Source organism: Camelus bactrianus, chromosome 15, assembly GCF_048773025.1.
Source record: "Camelus bactrianus isolate YW-2024 breed Bactrian camel chromosome 15, ASM4877302v1, whole genome shotgun sequence".
Classification (NCBI taxonomy): Eukaryota; Metazoa; Chordata; class Mammalia; order Artiodactyla; family Camelidae; genus Camelus; species Camelus bactrianus.
This window is the reverse complement of record NC_133553.1, coordinates 31,472,926-31,487,151: the sequence shown is the minus strand read 5'-3', so window position 1 is coordinate 31,487,151 and position 14,226 is coordinate 31,472,926. Positions and strand designations below refer to the sequence as shown.

General features: G+C 53.3%; 2 protein-coding genes across 11 annotated transcripts in view; one reads left to right on the top strand and one right to left on the bottom strand.

Annotated features, from left to right (window-relative positions):
• KCNK3 (potassium two pore domain channel subfamily K member 3) overlaps nt 1-13,203 on the bottom strand; it is a 36,766-nt gene extending 23,563 nt beyond the window's left edge. Inside the window, exon 1 of the mRNA XM_074341779.1 lies at nt 12,754-13,203. Coding sequence (XP_074197880.1) covers nt 12,754-13,036 — 283 coding nt within the window. The 5' untranslated portion in view covers nt 13,037-13,203. The remainder of the gene's footprint in view (nt 1-12,753) is intronic.
• Nucleotides 12,843-14,226, top strand: part of CIB4 (calcium and integrin binding family member 4) — a 95,330-nt gene continuing 93,946 nt past the window's right edge. For 3 of the 10 annotated variants that reach the window (XM_074341783.1, XM_074341782.1, XM_074341784.1), the window contains exon 1: nt 12,844-12,982. The gene's annotated coding sequence lies outside the window, so the exon portion shown is untranslated. Of the gene's footprint in view, nt 12,983-14,226 lie in introns of all 10 variants that reach the window. The other 7 variants (XM_074341780.1, XM_074341781.1, XM_074341785.1 and 4 more) reach the window with 5 other exon arrangements.

The following is a 14,226-nucleotide window of genomic DNA, read 5'->3' as shown; positions in this document are numbered from 1 at the left end:
GCAAGGGGAGGTTTGTGAAGCATTTATGAAAAGGCCTGAAAATGGAGAGCTGTGATATTGTTTGTTCTCTCCCCTGCCTCTCCTGGAATCTGGCCCCTCTGTTCTACCTCAGGCTCAACAAGTACAAAGGAAGCCCCTTCTGCTCTCCCCTTTTCATGTTCCCGAGACAAGCTGTTGAATGTTACGCTATGTTTTCATGGTCCACGTCTCCAGTGGTCACCGCGTTGCCAAACACACTGGTTGTTTCTCTGTGGTCATCTGACTTGATCTCCCAGCAGCAGCTGGCACAGTTGACAGTTCCCTGTCTCCTGAGACACGCCTCCTGGCCTTGGGACACCGCAAGCTCGAAGTTTCCCTCCAGTGTCCTGGCAAGTCCCTTTCCTTGCTGGACCTCCCAGTGCTAGAGGAAGGGCCGGCCCTGGGCCCCTCTCTCCCACTCTCCCCTCTCCCCAGCTGATCTCATCTAGCTGCATGACTTTAAATATTATTTCCGTCTGATAACTCCTAAATTTATATCTCGGCTTTGACCTCTCCCTTGAGTTGCAGACTTGTCTGTCTAACTGCCATCATGGATTTGTAACAAGCAGCTCAAAATTAACCTATGTGTCTAAAACAGAAGCCTTCATTCTCATCTCTTTAACAAGCCTATTACTCTCTGTGTTTTATTTCCTAACTCAGTAAAGGCTTAACCTTCCACTCAGTTGCTCAGGTCAAAGACTATCATTGATTATTCTCTTTCTCTGACTCCCGTAGCCCTCTTGCTCTCTCCTCTTCCCCAGTACATACATCCTATTCATCAGCAGGTCGGGCCAACTCTGTCTTGAAAACTCACCCTCAATCCATCTCTGCTCTCTGCCTCCATAGTCTCCATCTGAGACCCATCCACCACCACTCTCTCTTTCAAGTTACTGAACTGCATCCCAGCTGGTCTCCCAGCTTCCCTCTGGTACTACAATCATCTGACCTCTACAGAGCAGCCAGAGGGAACTGGTGAAAATGTAAGTCACATCACACCACAACCCTGCTTAAAGCTTTCCAGTGACTTCCATCACACTTAGAGTAAAATCCAAATTCTTGACCATGGGCCATTCTCTCATGGCCCTGCAAATCCAGCCCTTCCGTGTCTCCATTTCCTCTCCCAGTGTGCTGCAGCCACCCTGCCCCTTCTGCTCCTGTTCCTCAAACATGTCACACTCTGGCCCGCTGGACTTCCGAATTTGCTGTTTCCCCCTTGAAGGCTCTTCCTCCATCTTCACATTACGCCGGCCCCTCCCCGGAAGGCTCTCACAGACTCCCATTCCCCTCTCACCATCACACTCTGCCCATTCTCTTGTTTTACTGACTCCTGGCACTTGTTACCATTGAGATGATGTTGGTTTTTCGAGATGATGTCAGTTTATGACTATCTGCTTCCTCTGAAATGTAGGCACCGTGAGGACAGGGGCTGAGTCCCTGGGGCTTGGAATGGTACCCCAACACGTGGGTGATGCTCAGAAAAAGAAAGGGAATGGAGGAATGACTGTGTGCATGTGGGGAGTGGAAAGAGTCAGAAGACTTGGATTTGAGGACTGGCTCTGATATCTAACTGCTGGTGGCTAAGGCAGGCCAGCCCCATCTCCCACTGAACCCTGCCCTGGCTGTCTGTCTCCACATCTGGAGGAGAGAAAGCCTGGACTGAATCAGTGATTCTCAAAGAATCCGAAGGACCCCAGGAATTGCCATAATGCCATCCACTGCCAAGCTGTGCCCTTATACTGCATGGGCAGGCTGGTGTCAGCATGAACTGACCCTATTCCAGCCAAAGGCTGAGGAGGGTGCCTGTGACCTTCAGTTGGCCTGTGTATGCTCTGCAACAGGTATAATGTCCCATGAATGTTTTGAGATAGCAAACCATTGTGAGGACCCCTGGGGTTAACCCTGCCGCTCAGAGGTCTAGCAGGTCACTGGTCTAGGTGGGATGTCGAAGGTTGGTCCACGAGCAGGACCTTAGCCCCCAGGGTCCCGGAAGCCTCTAAACTAGCCTAGGGCCTGGACTAGCCACCAGCGCACTTGTCTTGGGCAGGCTCAGGTCCAGCAGCAGTCCAGGAAGAAAAACTGCCTACAGCCTCTCTCCTGACTACCCCCTGTTCGAAAGTGCTGGCTGGGGTCAGCCTGCTCTCAGCACCCCTACTCCCTCCCACACCCCATCCATGAACTACTGTGGGAGGCACCGGCTATTAGTGGGCCCCCCTTTCCGGGTAGGAGGCTCCAGCATTCCAGCTGTCCCAGGGGCTGGGGCAGTGGACTTGCTCTGCTGATAAGCAGGGCTTCAGCCACAGTCAGAAATGCTCTTTCCAGAAAGGCGTGACTTGGAGGTCCTGGACAGAGCTCTATTCTTGGGACTGGACATGGAGGAAGTCTCTGCAGGGCTCAGCCATCATGAGGTGAAGTGGGGACAAGAGTGTAGTCCTGGGTAGTGTGCATCTCATGAGTGGCTGGAAGCAGAAGCCAGGATTAGGTCCCACAGAGACCGTTGGAGCTGTAAGGGGCTTGGATACCTCCAGTCCGGTCCCTCGTAGATAAGGCCAGGGTGGGATGTGACTTGCTATGGGTCTCGCAGCCGGAGCAGGAAAACAGTGGAGGGGTCTGTGTCCCCCACTTCCCTTAGCTCGGCTGTGGTAAGTCATCAATCAGAGCTCCGAGACATAATGTGTAGCCCACCTCCCTGAATCCAGCGGCCGATTGTAAGGGGCAGACAGGGGATATCAGGGCCTCTTTGGTGTCCAGGGAAGACACGTGCTTAGGACACTGGGAAGGAGGACTGCCACTGAGTTTCGGTCCAGGTTTCTCCTTCTCTGGCCCTGCCTGGAGGTGGACCAAGGACCAAGAGTGGTCCTAGAGAGTCGTCCTCTGTGTAACCCTCATGGTAGAAAATCCATGATGCAGCGTCATGCTGAAGAGGTGGGTCACACTGGCTCAGCTGAGCCAGAGGCTCTGACTTTGTTCTCAGGTGAGTAATGCTCACACAGCTGAGGGGACCCTCCTGGGATGACCCCCTTTCCTGGGGTCGTTTGAGAGCTAAGCCATGGAGGAGACACCTCCTGTCCCGGGACCCCCACTGAAACCTTCTCAGTCCCTTCTCCTACTGGAGCAGTGGGACCTTTTCCTGGGGCCTCCTGCTATGTCTCTGCCACCTGGCTCACCCAGGAACTTTGGCTGCTGAACTCCAAAGACTCTTCCTCAGCTGCCCCTTGACTGCTTCTCGAGTTCCAAGGAAACCCAGAAAGAAAATGCTAGCTGCTGGCTGGCAAGTGGCCCAGCCTCCCAAGTACAGCACACTGACTTAAATAAGCTCTTCTCTCTCCTGTGCTTCCTAAACCCGGCTGCAGGTTCCCTTCGCTAGGGGAGTTTTAAAACTCACAGCCTCTGGGGCTTAGCTTAGGCTGGCCGAATTCACTCCTAGGGGCTGGGCCTGGCTACCCATTGCTTTGGCTCCAGACAGCTACTGCTGTGGGGACCAGCTCCCCACTTAGCACACAGAGGCCATCTCCCCTGCTCTTCCCCCACATACCCAGAAGCAGGTGAGTTGCCCAAGTCACCCAAAACCAGGCCCCTCTCACTCACTAGCTACGCTTAAGAACCATCACTCCACTCTCATTTCTAGTCTCAGGTTTCCATCCTGTTCAAATGCATGGAACTAAGGCCACTCCGTGACGGCTGTCCCCCACAGCACTGCCCTCTTCGCCCTCCATAGGCTGACATCTACTCTGATGCCCACAACATCCATACCATCCAACCCATCTTCAGCTACAGGGGATGAGAGCACTCGTCGGGGGAGAGCTTGGTTTTAGGGTTGGAAGTTCTGGATTTAACTCCACATTTATTGGCTCTGGGTCACAGGACTTATATTCTAAAGTCCAGTTTCTTTGTTGATACCTACACCTCTGGGTTGTCATGAGGCTCACAAGAGATACTGTATGACCAAGTGCTTTATAAACCGAGTGCTGGGCCTGCTTTACACATCCCTGCTCTGTCACTTGCCAGCAGCATGCCTGTGTGTGCATCCTCTGGCCCCTTGGGGCCTCAGGGTCCTCCTCTGTAAAACAAGGATTATAATAGTGCCTCCCTCAGAGGGTGGCTGTCAGGATTAAATGAGGTAATTCATGGAGCGGGCTCAGCCCAGAGAAACCTCCCAGGAAATGGCAGCCTGGTTCACTGTGGAAACTGAGGCAGGCTCCGTGGGGAGTGGAGGCTTCCTGTCAGGTCTAAGATCTGGACAGAACAGATGGAGGTGAGAACAGATCTCAATCTGAGGCTTACTCCTGCCTGGAACCGCCTGCCCCTGCCTGTTCCCTGGAGAACTCCCCTGCACTGGTAAGAGGGCCACCCCGTCCTGGAGGAGAGGGCCGTCTCCTGTCTGAGAGCCTGGCATCTCTCTCTCTGGGCTGCTCCACTAGGGCCTGACAGTTGGGTCTCTGGAGAGACCCCTAAGGTGGTCCAGTGGCCAGTGGGCTGGAATGCACCTCTCCGCATGTTCTGAGATGGTGATTCCTGCATTGGAACTGTGGTCAGGAGAGAACCTGCGCATTCCTGACGAGGGACACTGAGTCCGTGCCAAGCCGTGGAGCCTCAAGCAGAGATGAGGGGGTCCAGGAGCAGGGGCTTCTGGTTGTCTATGCAGAAAATATCCCCACAGTGTTGGGTGACAGTGTCATCTCCTTTAGCTCAGCATGGTCCGGGGGGCTCCTGAACACCATCCATTAGCCTGGGTTTGGTCTAGGATTCAGAGTGGACCTTTGACCCAGAAAAGGAAAGCCACTTATTGCAGCCCCAGAGTGATACATGGGTTGTGTGATGATTTTTTTTCTTTTTAAAAAATATTTTGTTTTATTTATTCCTTTTGTTTTGGGAGGAAGTAATTAGGTCTATTTATTTACTTATTTATTTTAATGGAGGTACTAGGGATCGAGCCTAGGACCTTATGCATGCTAAGCACGTTCTCTACCACTGAGCTATACCCTCCCCCGTGGGATGATCTTTTCGATGTGTCCACTTGGCCAGGCTAAAGCTCTGAGTTATTCAGTCGAACACTGATCTAGGGGTTGCTGTGAAAGCATTTTGTAGATGTGATTAAAGTCCATAATCAGTTGACTTTAAGTGAGGGAGATTATCCTAGATTACTGAGTGGACCTGATCCAATCAGTTGAAAGGCCTTAGTGGTTAGCTGAGGCTTCCGTGAAGAAGAATATACTCTGCCTGTGAACAGCAGCTTCAGCTCAAGCTGGAGAGAGTTCCAGCCTGTCCTTCTCAATGTCCTGCTCTATAGTTTTCAGACTCACCTAGCCAGCCACTACCATCACATAAGCCAATTCCTTGCAATCCATCTCTTAATATATATATCTCCTGCTGGTTGTATTTCTCTGATTGAACCTTGACTGTACAGGTGACCTCTAAAGCTGGTTCCTCTGGGGCAAACCACAGCCCTGCTTCAGCCTCAGAGGGAAGTCCACCAGCTCTGAGGCCAATGGCTGTGACATTCCATAACCAGATTCCTAAGGATTTTTCCAGCTGTACACAATCTTGTTCCTAAAACCACAGTCCCCACTCATGTCTCTTCCCAGAAGTCAAGTCTCCAGGTTACATAGATCCTTGCTACTCAAAGTGTATACCAAGGATCAGCATCATCAGCATCCCTTGGGGGCCTTATGAGAAATGCAGAATCTCAGCCCCCAACCCAGACGTACTGATTCAGAGTCTGCATTTAAGCAAGATCAACCAAGTCATTTGAGAAGTGTTAACGTAGAGAATTACGCATTGATGAGCTGGCCTCCAGTTCCGCCTGGGGAACATCTCCTCTGTAGATATGTGAAGACTGAAGCCCACCAGGGAAGTGCCTGTTCCTCCAATGAGTAGGGTAACAGAGAGAGAGGGAGAGAGAGAGATAGAGGGGGAGAGAGAGAGAGAGAGAGAGAAAGAGAGAGAAAGCAAGCTGGAATTATTTGTCCTGGAGAGAAAGAACCCAGTTTCTAGCTCCCAGGCCAGGTTTCTGCCTTGTACTCCCCACATGCACGTGCCCCCCACAAGCCCCCACGAAGGGGTCCTGGTGTGTCACTGGCAGAGGCAAGAGTGGGAAGCAGGAGTGGTAAGGTGAAGAGGGAGCTTTGGTGAAGAGGGAGGGTAGGAGGTTGGCCCCAGAGTGATAAGGATCCCAGGACCAGAGCTGTTGGCTCGAGGCGGCAGCTGAGCCCAGCTCTGGAAATGGGAAAGTGAAGGCGTGATTGCTGCCATTCTGGGGCGGAGCAGGTCTCTGGGAGCCACCTAGGAGCTGCCTGGGCACGGGCAATTTCTGGACAACAAGGAAGTGTGGACAGACTGGGAGGCAGCCGCATCAGCTGGGCTGGTGACTGCTCTCTCGACTGCCACAAAAGGCATTTGTCACGCGCTCTCTGAGGACCAGAGGCTAACAGAGGGGTCAAGAGGGGGCCCCAGGCAAGCAGAACAGGCTGACTGGCAGCCTGCTTTCTTCTCTAAGAGCCTGGCGGTGGGAGGAGGGGAGGGGAGGACAACACGGAGGGAGGGGTCAGTAAACAGGGCTCCCTTCTTCTCCAATCAGAATTGTAGTTTCCACACTGTGAAATGAAAGAGTTGGAGTTACCATTCTGGTTTCTCTTTGGGCTGAATGCTCTATCTTTTGTCCCGAGGATGTAGTATCCTGTAGTTGAGGTCACAGCTGAGTGCCCTGAGTGACCCTGGTACCCACCCCCCATTGTTTGTGACATTCATATAGAAGGGACTGCAGAGGCTTTGTAGGGGGACTGCACGACTCCTTGAAAAGATACTTCCTACAGCCCTGGGTGTAAGCCCTGTTACTGTCATATTTGTAGGATCCTGGGCCAATTTGGAACCTCTCTGAGCTTCCGTTTTCGTGACCATAACAGGATGATAATGCCTGCCATCCCAGGGCAGTCGTGGGAATGCAGGCAGTGAGAAGTGCCCCTGACAGTGCCTGACGTGTCATAGACACATGTCAGTTCCCTGCATCCAAGGTGGGGGTGGAGCGTGAGGGGGTGCCCATCCTGAGTCTCTGCCGAGGTTTGCCTGAACTCATCATGATCTCAGTCAGAGCTGGGTCTCTTTCCTTGCTGCTGGCTGATGACAGGGAAGTCATTTTTACATTTTTTTTAAATTACAAAATCAACTCACAGATTTACCGGTTGTGCTGCCAGCTGAAAGCTGTTTATAGTGGTGATTTGCACTACATTCATCTGTGCTTGTTTATATTTTCTTTGAAAATACTTATTGTGTTTGTCCTGTCCCCACTATGGCCAGGCATGTGCTTTCTATTTCTGTCCTATTCTCGCTCCCACTCCCTCCATGTCTCGAGCCCCCAGTCATGATATGTGGGAACTGGACATGCAGGCAGGAGGCATGGCAGCCAAAAGGACCTCTGATCAAATACATCCACTTTGTAGGTGAAGAAACTGATGGTCATAGAGGACCAGCAACTGAGCTAAATGGAACTGGAACTTTTGCCTCCTTGCCCCAATCCAGGATGGGTTCTCCTAGTGCACTTCACTCTCCCTGACTGGTTTTCTGCTGGGCTGGCCTGCTCAGAGGAGAGAGCCTTGTCCCTGAACCTAGATGTCAGGCAGACTCCAGGCATGAGTGGGGATCTGGGAAGCCTGGGATGGAGGAGTGGGATTAGAAGGGTAAAGAGAAGGGTGTGGCAGCCTCTGGTCCCTAGCCCCTCTGTCCCCACCTGTTAGGAAGGAGTAGAGGTGCTGTGGTCATAATAATCCTGGGGAAACAGAGCAGTTCCCTTCTGTAGGGAAAGTGATAATACATGAGCAATAATATTAATAACATTTATAATTGCAGATACTGCTTATTAAACATGTACTCTGTACCAGGCACTTTTTTTACATCATCCTGTCAGTCCTAGGAGAAAGATATTACCATCCCCATTTTCTAAATGACAAAACAAGCTCAGAGAGACTAAGTAACTTGTCCAAGATCACACAGCTAGTAACAGGGGGTGAGGATGGCAGGTGGAGACAGGGTTTGAGAGATGAACCCAGGTACCTAGGCTTCCAAGCTAGCACCCACGTTCCTACACCACCCTCAGAAAAGGCTGTGTGGTCGAATCAGAGGGGTGGTCTGTGAACAGGGAGGAAGGAAATGCTGACTGAGAGTGGGCAGTGGGACTATTCCAGGCTGAGCTGCCTCTCCACTGACCCAGGAAGTCAAGAGAGGACTGGGAACAGTCAAGTGATAACAGACAGAGGCCCTGGTGCTAAGGGAGATGGGAGGTCATGAGGGGAAATAGACTGGAGTGATGGAGAGATCTATGACTTGCTGTGTGAATTTGGGTTGTACCTGTGACTTGCTGTGTGAATTTGAGCAGCCACTCACCTCTCTGGGTGTTTGTATGAGACCAATGTCTCCTCTCACTCTTTGAGGACTCTCGGATTTGGGGTTGGGGGTGGCAGGTCACCTCTATCCTTTCCAACTTCTTGGAAAGATGTAAAAAGTACAAGTTCCCTCTTGAGCCACCTGGTTGAATTCACAATCTAAGGACTCCCAGGCCATATGATGGGTGATGGGAGCCTGCACTGCTGAGAACAGGCTGGAAGCTGAGGAGAAAGCAGAACAGAAGGTTTTCTGCCCCAGCTCCCACAGTTAATCAATTAACTGGTCTCTCGTTGCCTTAGAGCCACAAGGATTCCAGAGACCTGCGGTGGGAGAATGGGCACCTGTGAGCCTGCGGCAGTCTCTGAAAGGACCTGGTGCTGGGTGCAGCTGTGGCACTTGGTCTGGGTAGGTCGGGGGCCAGGGTGTGGGAGAGCTGCAGGCTGGCCGTGGTGTGCTGGAGCAAGAGGCTGTCTCTTGGGGAGGGCTTTGCCGAGGGAAGAGATAAGCCTCGGCTACTTGGCATCCCCAAAATACAGAGGTCTGGGCTGGGCTCTGGAAGTGGAGAAAGAACTGGCAAAAAAATCTAGGGCATGGGATTCAGAGAGGCTCCATTGAATCCATACTTTCAAGTCACAAGGCCATGGTGAGTCATTTACACTCAGAGCCTTAGGTTCCTCTGCTGAAAAATGGAGATAATAATGCCCATCTTGAAGGATTGAGAGAGAGTTGAATGAGGGAATACAAATGAAGTGTCTCGTATACAGCCTGCCAAAGAGTAGTTAATAAATGGTGGCTGCTCTTATTATTGTTGCTGTTGCTGCTGTTTAATAATAATAATAATAATAATAATAATAATAATAATAATAATAATAATAATAATAATAATAATAATAATAATAATAAATAAAGGGCAGCTTGCCCAAGGAAGGAATGGGGGCCTGGGAGTCAGGTTTTGCTACCCTTTGACTGTGTGATTCCCTTCACCTCTTTGATTCCTTCTGGGTAAGAGGAGGGGGTGGCACCAGCTGATTTCAAGGTCCCTTCCTGCTCTGACAGCCTCTGGGCTATGAATAGATGGGGCTGGGGCCCCGGAGGAGTTTAGTGACTCAACAGCCAGTGAGGTTAAGCTTTCCCAGAAAAGAGTTTCCGTTCTCATTTGATGAACTTAGGGCTCAACAAAGGAAGGGTTTCCTGACTAGGAGACCAGGGATGAGGGAGCTGGAGGAATCCCTGCCGTCAGTGGAGACTGTGACTAACCAGGTGAATGACTAATTCAGACCCCACTGACCCTCAACCAATCAGGGCTGCCCACAAGTGCCCTGCAAGCTGGCATCACTGAGTCTTGGCCATGCCAATCCCAGCTGGCTCTGGGCTTCACAGCATATGGAGGCAGAGGAAGCAGCCAAGAAACTGGCAGGGGAAGAAACACTGGGCTTGGAGTCAGAAGTCCCAGCTTCTTGCTCTAACTCCGCTGCTCACCAGCTGTGTGACTCTGGGGAAGTCCCTTCTACTTCCTGAACCTCCATGTCTTTATCTGCAATGGAGCTAGCAGTACCTGCCCTGGCAACTTCCCTGAGCTATGAAGGTTGAGACTCAAAAAGAGATAAGATGAAAGTGCATTGTGATCACTAAGACATTGAATGAATGGGAAGTTCTGTCATTATTCTGTCCTAAAGGGACTTCTGGTGCCTCAGAAGACCCATGATGGATAGAGACTGCTGCTTTTGGGTTTTGGGTCGAGATCAGTCTAATAAAGGGCCTCTTCCAGCTGTCTGATCACAGCCCAGACAGGTCTTTCTTGGACCAGAGCCTAGTGGACAGCTTCTAGCTAGGGGGCATAGCCAGAGTGAGAGGTGACGAAAGTCCAGGGATGGTCAGGTAGGGCAGAGAGTGGGCAGTGCCAGTCTGGGTCCCCCACAGAACTAGGGTGGTGCTTTGATTCTGTCTTTCCACTTGCCTAGCACCTTATAAATAAATAATCACCAGAACCACACTCTGTCTGTCTCTGCTCCCAGCTTTTAGCGTCTCTCTTGGTGAAGACTACAAACACTTTGGGAAACGGCAGGGATGGAGGGGAAGGACGATGCCCTCTCATTCCTGCACACCTTAAACCCATCCATAGCATTCTCTGAGTGCTCATGTACCACTGGGTACTGTGCCAGCACTGGGAGCACAGAGATGGGAACCACAGGGTCCTGCCCACATGAGGGCTAATTACACTCCCTGTAGTTAAAGAGACAAAATACACCCCCTGAAATGTAAATAGCTAAACAGCTTACACTGTGTCACCCAGGTCATCCTGACAGTAAGTCCTGCAGCTGTTAAGAGCAGTGGCCTAGGATGGTCTGGAAGACTTCAAGGAGGAGTTAAGATTTGAACTGGACTTGGAAAAGTTAGCTTAGACAAGATAAATAGAAGACAGAGAAAAAGGTATGCCAGACAGGCACACTTAAGGTGTTCTCAGCGGCAGTGGAGGAATCATGTCAGTAAGAAGTGAGAAATGAAGTCAGACACAAAGATGGAAGCCAGCAGAGAGCCATTAAGGACTTCTGAGAGGGGTACTGGTATGGTCAGAGCTATACCTTGGGGAAACTGTTTCTGGCAACATTAGCCTGGGGAGCTTGCCCTGAGGGGAAGTATGGCTGGAAGTAAGGAGGTCAGTTGGGAGGTTACTGTGGAGCTGGGGACCATGGGGCTGAGAAATATAGGGGCACATAACCAGGGGTGTGATGTGTGGGAAGAGGGAGAGGGAAGGTCTAAGGATGTTCAGTGCTTCAGAAACACTGGCAGGTGGTAGGGAGGTAGGAGATGGAAGGAAACCCCAGACAAAACCCAGTCTGGTCCTTCCCAAGAAAGCAGGCTCCTCTTTGAGCAGACCTGAGTCTGACCATCCTGCCCTAAACCCACAGTCAGTAGGACCCAGAGGTGCCTCCACTTGGGCCACATCCACTCCTGGGGCCCTTTCCTTCATCTTCTAGAAACCATATAGTGTAGCTCCCCATGGCCCCCAGAGAACATCGGGACCTTGGGACGGATCCCTGCATTGGATAGACTGCAGGGATAGTGTCCAATACTGTATTTTACCCCCTCAGCTCCTGTTGCCTCTCAGGAAAACACTGTCATCTTGCCATGGGCTATGCCAAATGGCAGTGAGCCCCTGGGAACTCAGCCAAGGCTAGGAGGGGGACCAGGGAGAGGAGAAGGAATGGGAAAGATGGAGGAAACAGCTCCTGGAGGCATCCCAATGGGCTTCAGGGGAAGGTGGGCTGGGAGTATGTCAGGACTGGGAGGAGCCCTTGAGATCATTTCACCTCATTGTCGGAGGTGAGCTTAAGACCCAGGCAGCAGAAGGGACTTGCCCATGGTCATACCGAGGGAGAGGTGATGGAGCTGGGCTGGAGTCATGGAGTTTGGGGAGTGTGTAAGGTGTTTATTCCTCTTTGGACACTTTTGAACAGCACATCAAATGCCTCACTAGGGATTCTTTCCTTGATATCCATTTGTATATTTTGTGTGTGTGCCCGTGTGTCCTGTGTGCGCACCTGTGCCTATGTTGTGAGGGAGTCTGGGTATGTAGGTGGCCTCTTACACAGTGGTCTGCCCTGGTTTGAAGAACTGGGGCCATTCCTGTGAGGTGACTGTTTTCCTGGGACAGCAGTAAAGAAGGCAGACAGGGCTGGATCTGGCTTCCAGTACCAGCTCTGCTGCCCTAGGAAAATTAAAGGCACTAGCTGGCAGAGCCCAAACTCCTGAAGCTGGGTACACACACACACACACACACACACACACACACACACACACACATAGAAATACACACCTCTCACCACAAAGCGGTACTCATAGCCACTGTTACTGGGTGTTTCAGGCACCCAGAATGATCCGGTGTGCCTTAGAGTGCCGAGTACCTGCATCCACACGTCTCCCTGGAGCCCCAGCCGGTGTAGACACGCTGGGGTGCGGGAGCCCATTTGCAGGGACACGGAGGAGTCCAGCGCTCCCCACCACTTACACTCGGCGCCCTGCTCCAGGGCCTGGCCCAGCCACACCCCTCCTCCCCAGCCTCCGCCGGTCGTTCCTGCCCCTCTCACACACTTAAGAGTCCCCTGGGGCCCTCTCGAAGCCTGGCAGGGACAAGTTAGGGCTGGCCCTGTCGGAGAGTCAGGTCCGGAGCCAGGATTCGACGCCTCCCCCGAGCCCTGTCCCCGCGGAGCAGACAAGCCAGGCTAAACTCCGGTTTCTGGGAGCGCGGTTCGGCGCCTAAACCCTCTCCGGGGAAGCCGCCCAACCCCAGCCGGCTCCGGACTACCCCAGAACCCAGCGCCCAGCCCCCGGGTTTCCGCCCCCCGCCTGGCGAGTAGTTACCGATGGTGGTGATGACGGTGATGGCGAAGTAGAAGGAGCCGGCGAAGCGCCACTGCACGCCGGCCTTGTGCGGCTTGAGGCGCAGCACGACGCGCTCGAGCTCCTCGTAGCCGCCCTGGCTGAGATTGTAGCGCGCCCGCAGCTCCTGCTGCCGCAGCTCCAGCCGCTGCCGCTCGATCATCTCCGGCTCCGACTCGAGCGCGTCGAAGACCGCGGCGCCCACCAGCAGGTAGGTGAAGGTGCACACGATGAGCGCCAGCGTGCGCACGTTCTGTCGCTTCATCGTCCCACCCGGGCCGCCGCCGGCCCCCTGGCGCCCCCGGCCCGCGCCCCGGCCCCGGCCGCCGCTGCTGCTGCCCCGGAGGCGGCCTGGGGCATGGCTGCGCTCGCCGCTCCCCGCGCCGGGCACCCACTCCGCGCCCCGGGGCCGCCGCCGCCAACGCCGCCGCCGCCGCCGCCGCCGCGGAGCTGTCCCTTCAGCACCACCCACCGCCCTCCTCCGCCCGGCCCCGCTCCCGCCCCCCGCCCCCCGCCCGCAGTCCTCCTCCTCCCGCCAGCCCTCCCGCCCAGCCAAATAAGGACTGGGGAGACGCGCCGAGGGAGGGAGGAGGGAGGCTGGGGGAGGGGTGGGGAGGGGTGGGGAGGGGTGGTTAGAGAGCGGGAGAGCCGCGGAGAGACCGGGCAGGACAGAGAACAAGCGAGAGATCGAGAGAGAGGAAGAGACCCAGAGAAAGATAAGTAGACAGAGAAATGTATGTAACTACAGAGGAAGAGAGGGAAAAAGAGGCGGGGAGGGGGGGTGTGACAGACAAGGAGATAAAACCTGAGGTAGACTCATAGACACAGAAAAGGAAGAGGCAGGCAGAAAGATACAGACCAGAGAGGCACAGACTGAAAGAAGAAAACAAAAAGAGCGGGGACCGTGAGACCTGGATAGCTGGAGATAAACTGATGATGCAGAAAAAGAAAAGCAAGGAAAGGGAAAGGAACAGGCAAACGAAGGCCTCCCACCCCTCAGTCCTCCTCCCGCATCCGTCCACTAAAATCACAACATGCTATAGCTGGAAGGGACTTCAGGTCTTGCTGTTCTGCCTTGTACTATGTGGATGAGGAAACTGAGGCACAGAGAGGTCAAGTGATGTGCAAGGGCACACAGTGGGTTACTGTCAGCATTCAGACTCTGTCAAGCTTCCCCTCCTCCCAGGCCACATGCCCTTCCTTGTGCCAGGCTGCCAGCTGTCTTAGAAACAGGAAGGCACAGCTGTGAACCTGGGAACACATGGGCCAATACCCAAGGGAAAGCCCTGGTCTTGTGAAATGTGTCTCTTCCCAGGTCAGCACAGCTCCTGGAGCTGGCTGAGGAGCCTAGGCCAGGAGCACCCAGTCCCAGGGTCCCCTGCTCTGCTCCCCAGAGGCCATCAGGCTGTCTTGACCTCTATGGCCTCTCCCCTGCACCAGCTGGCCAGGCTGGGC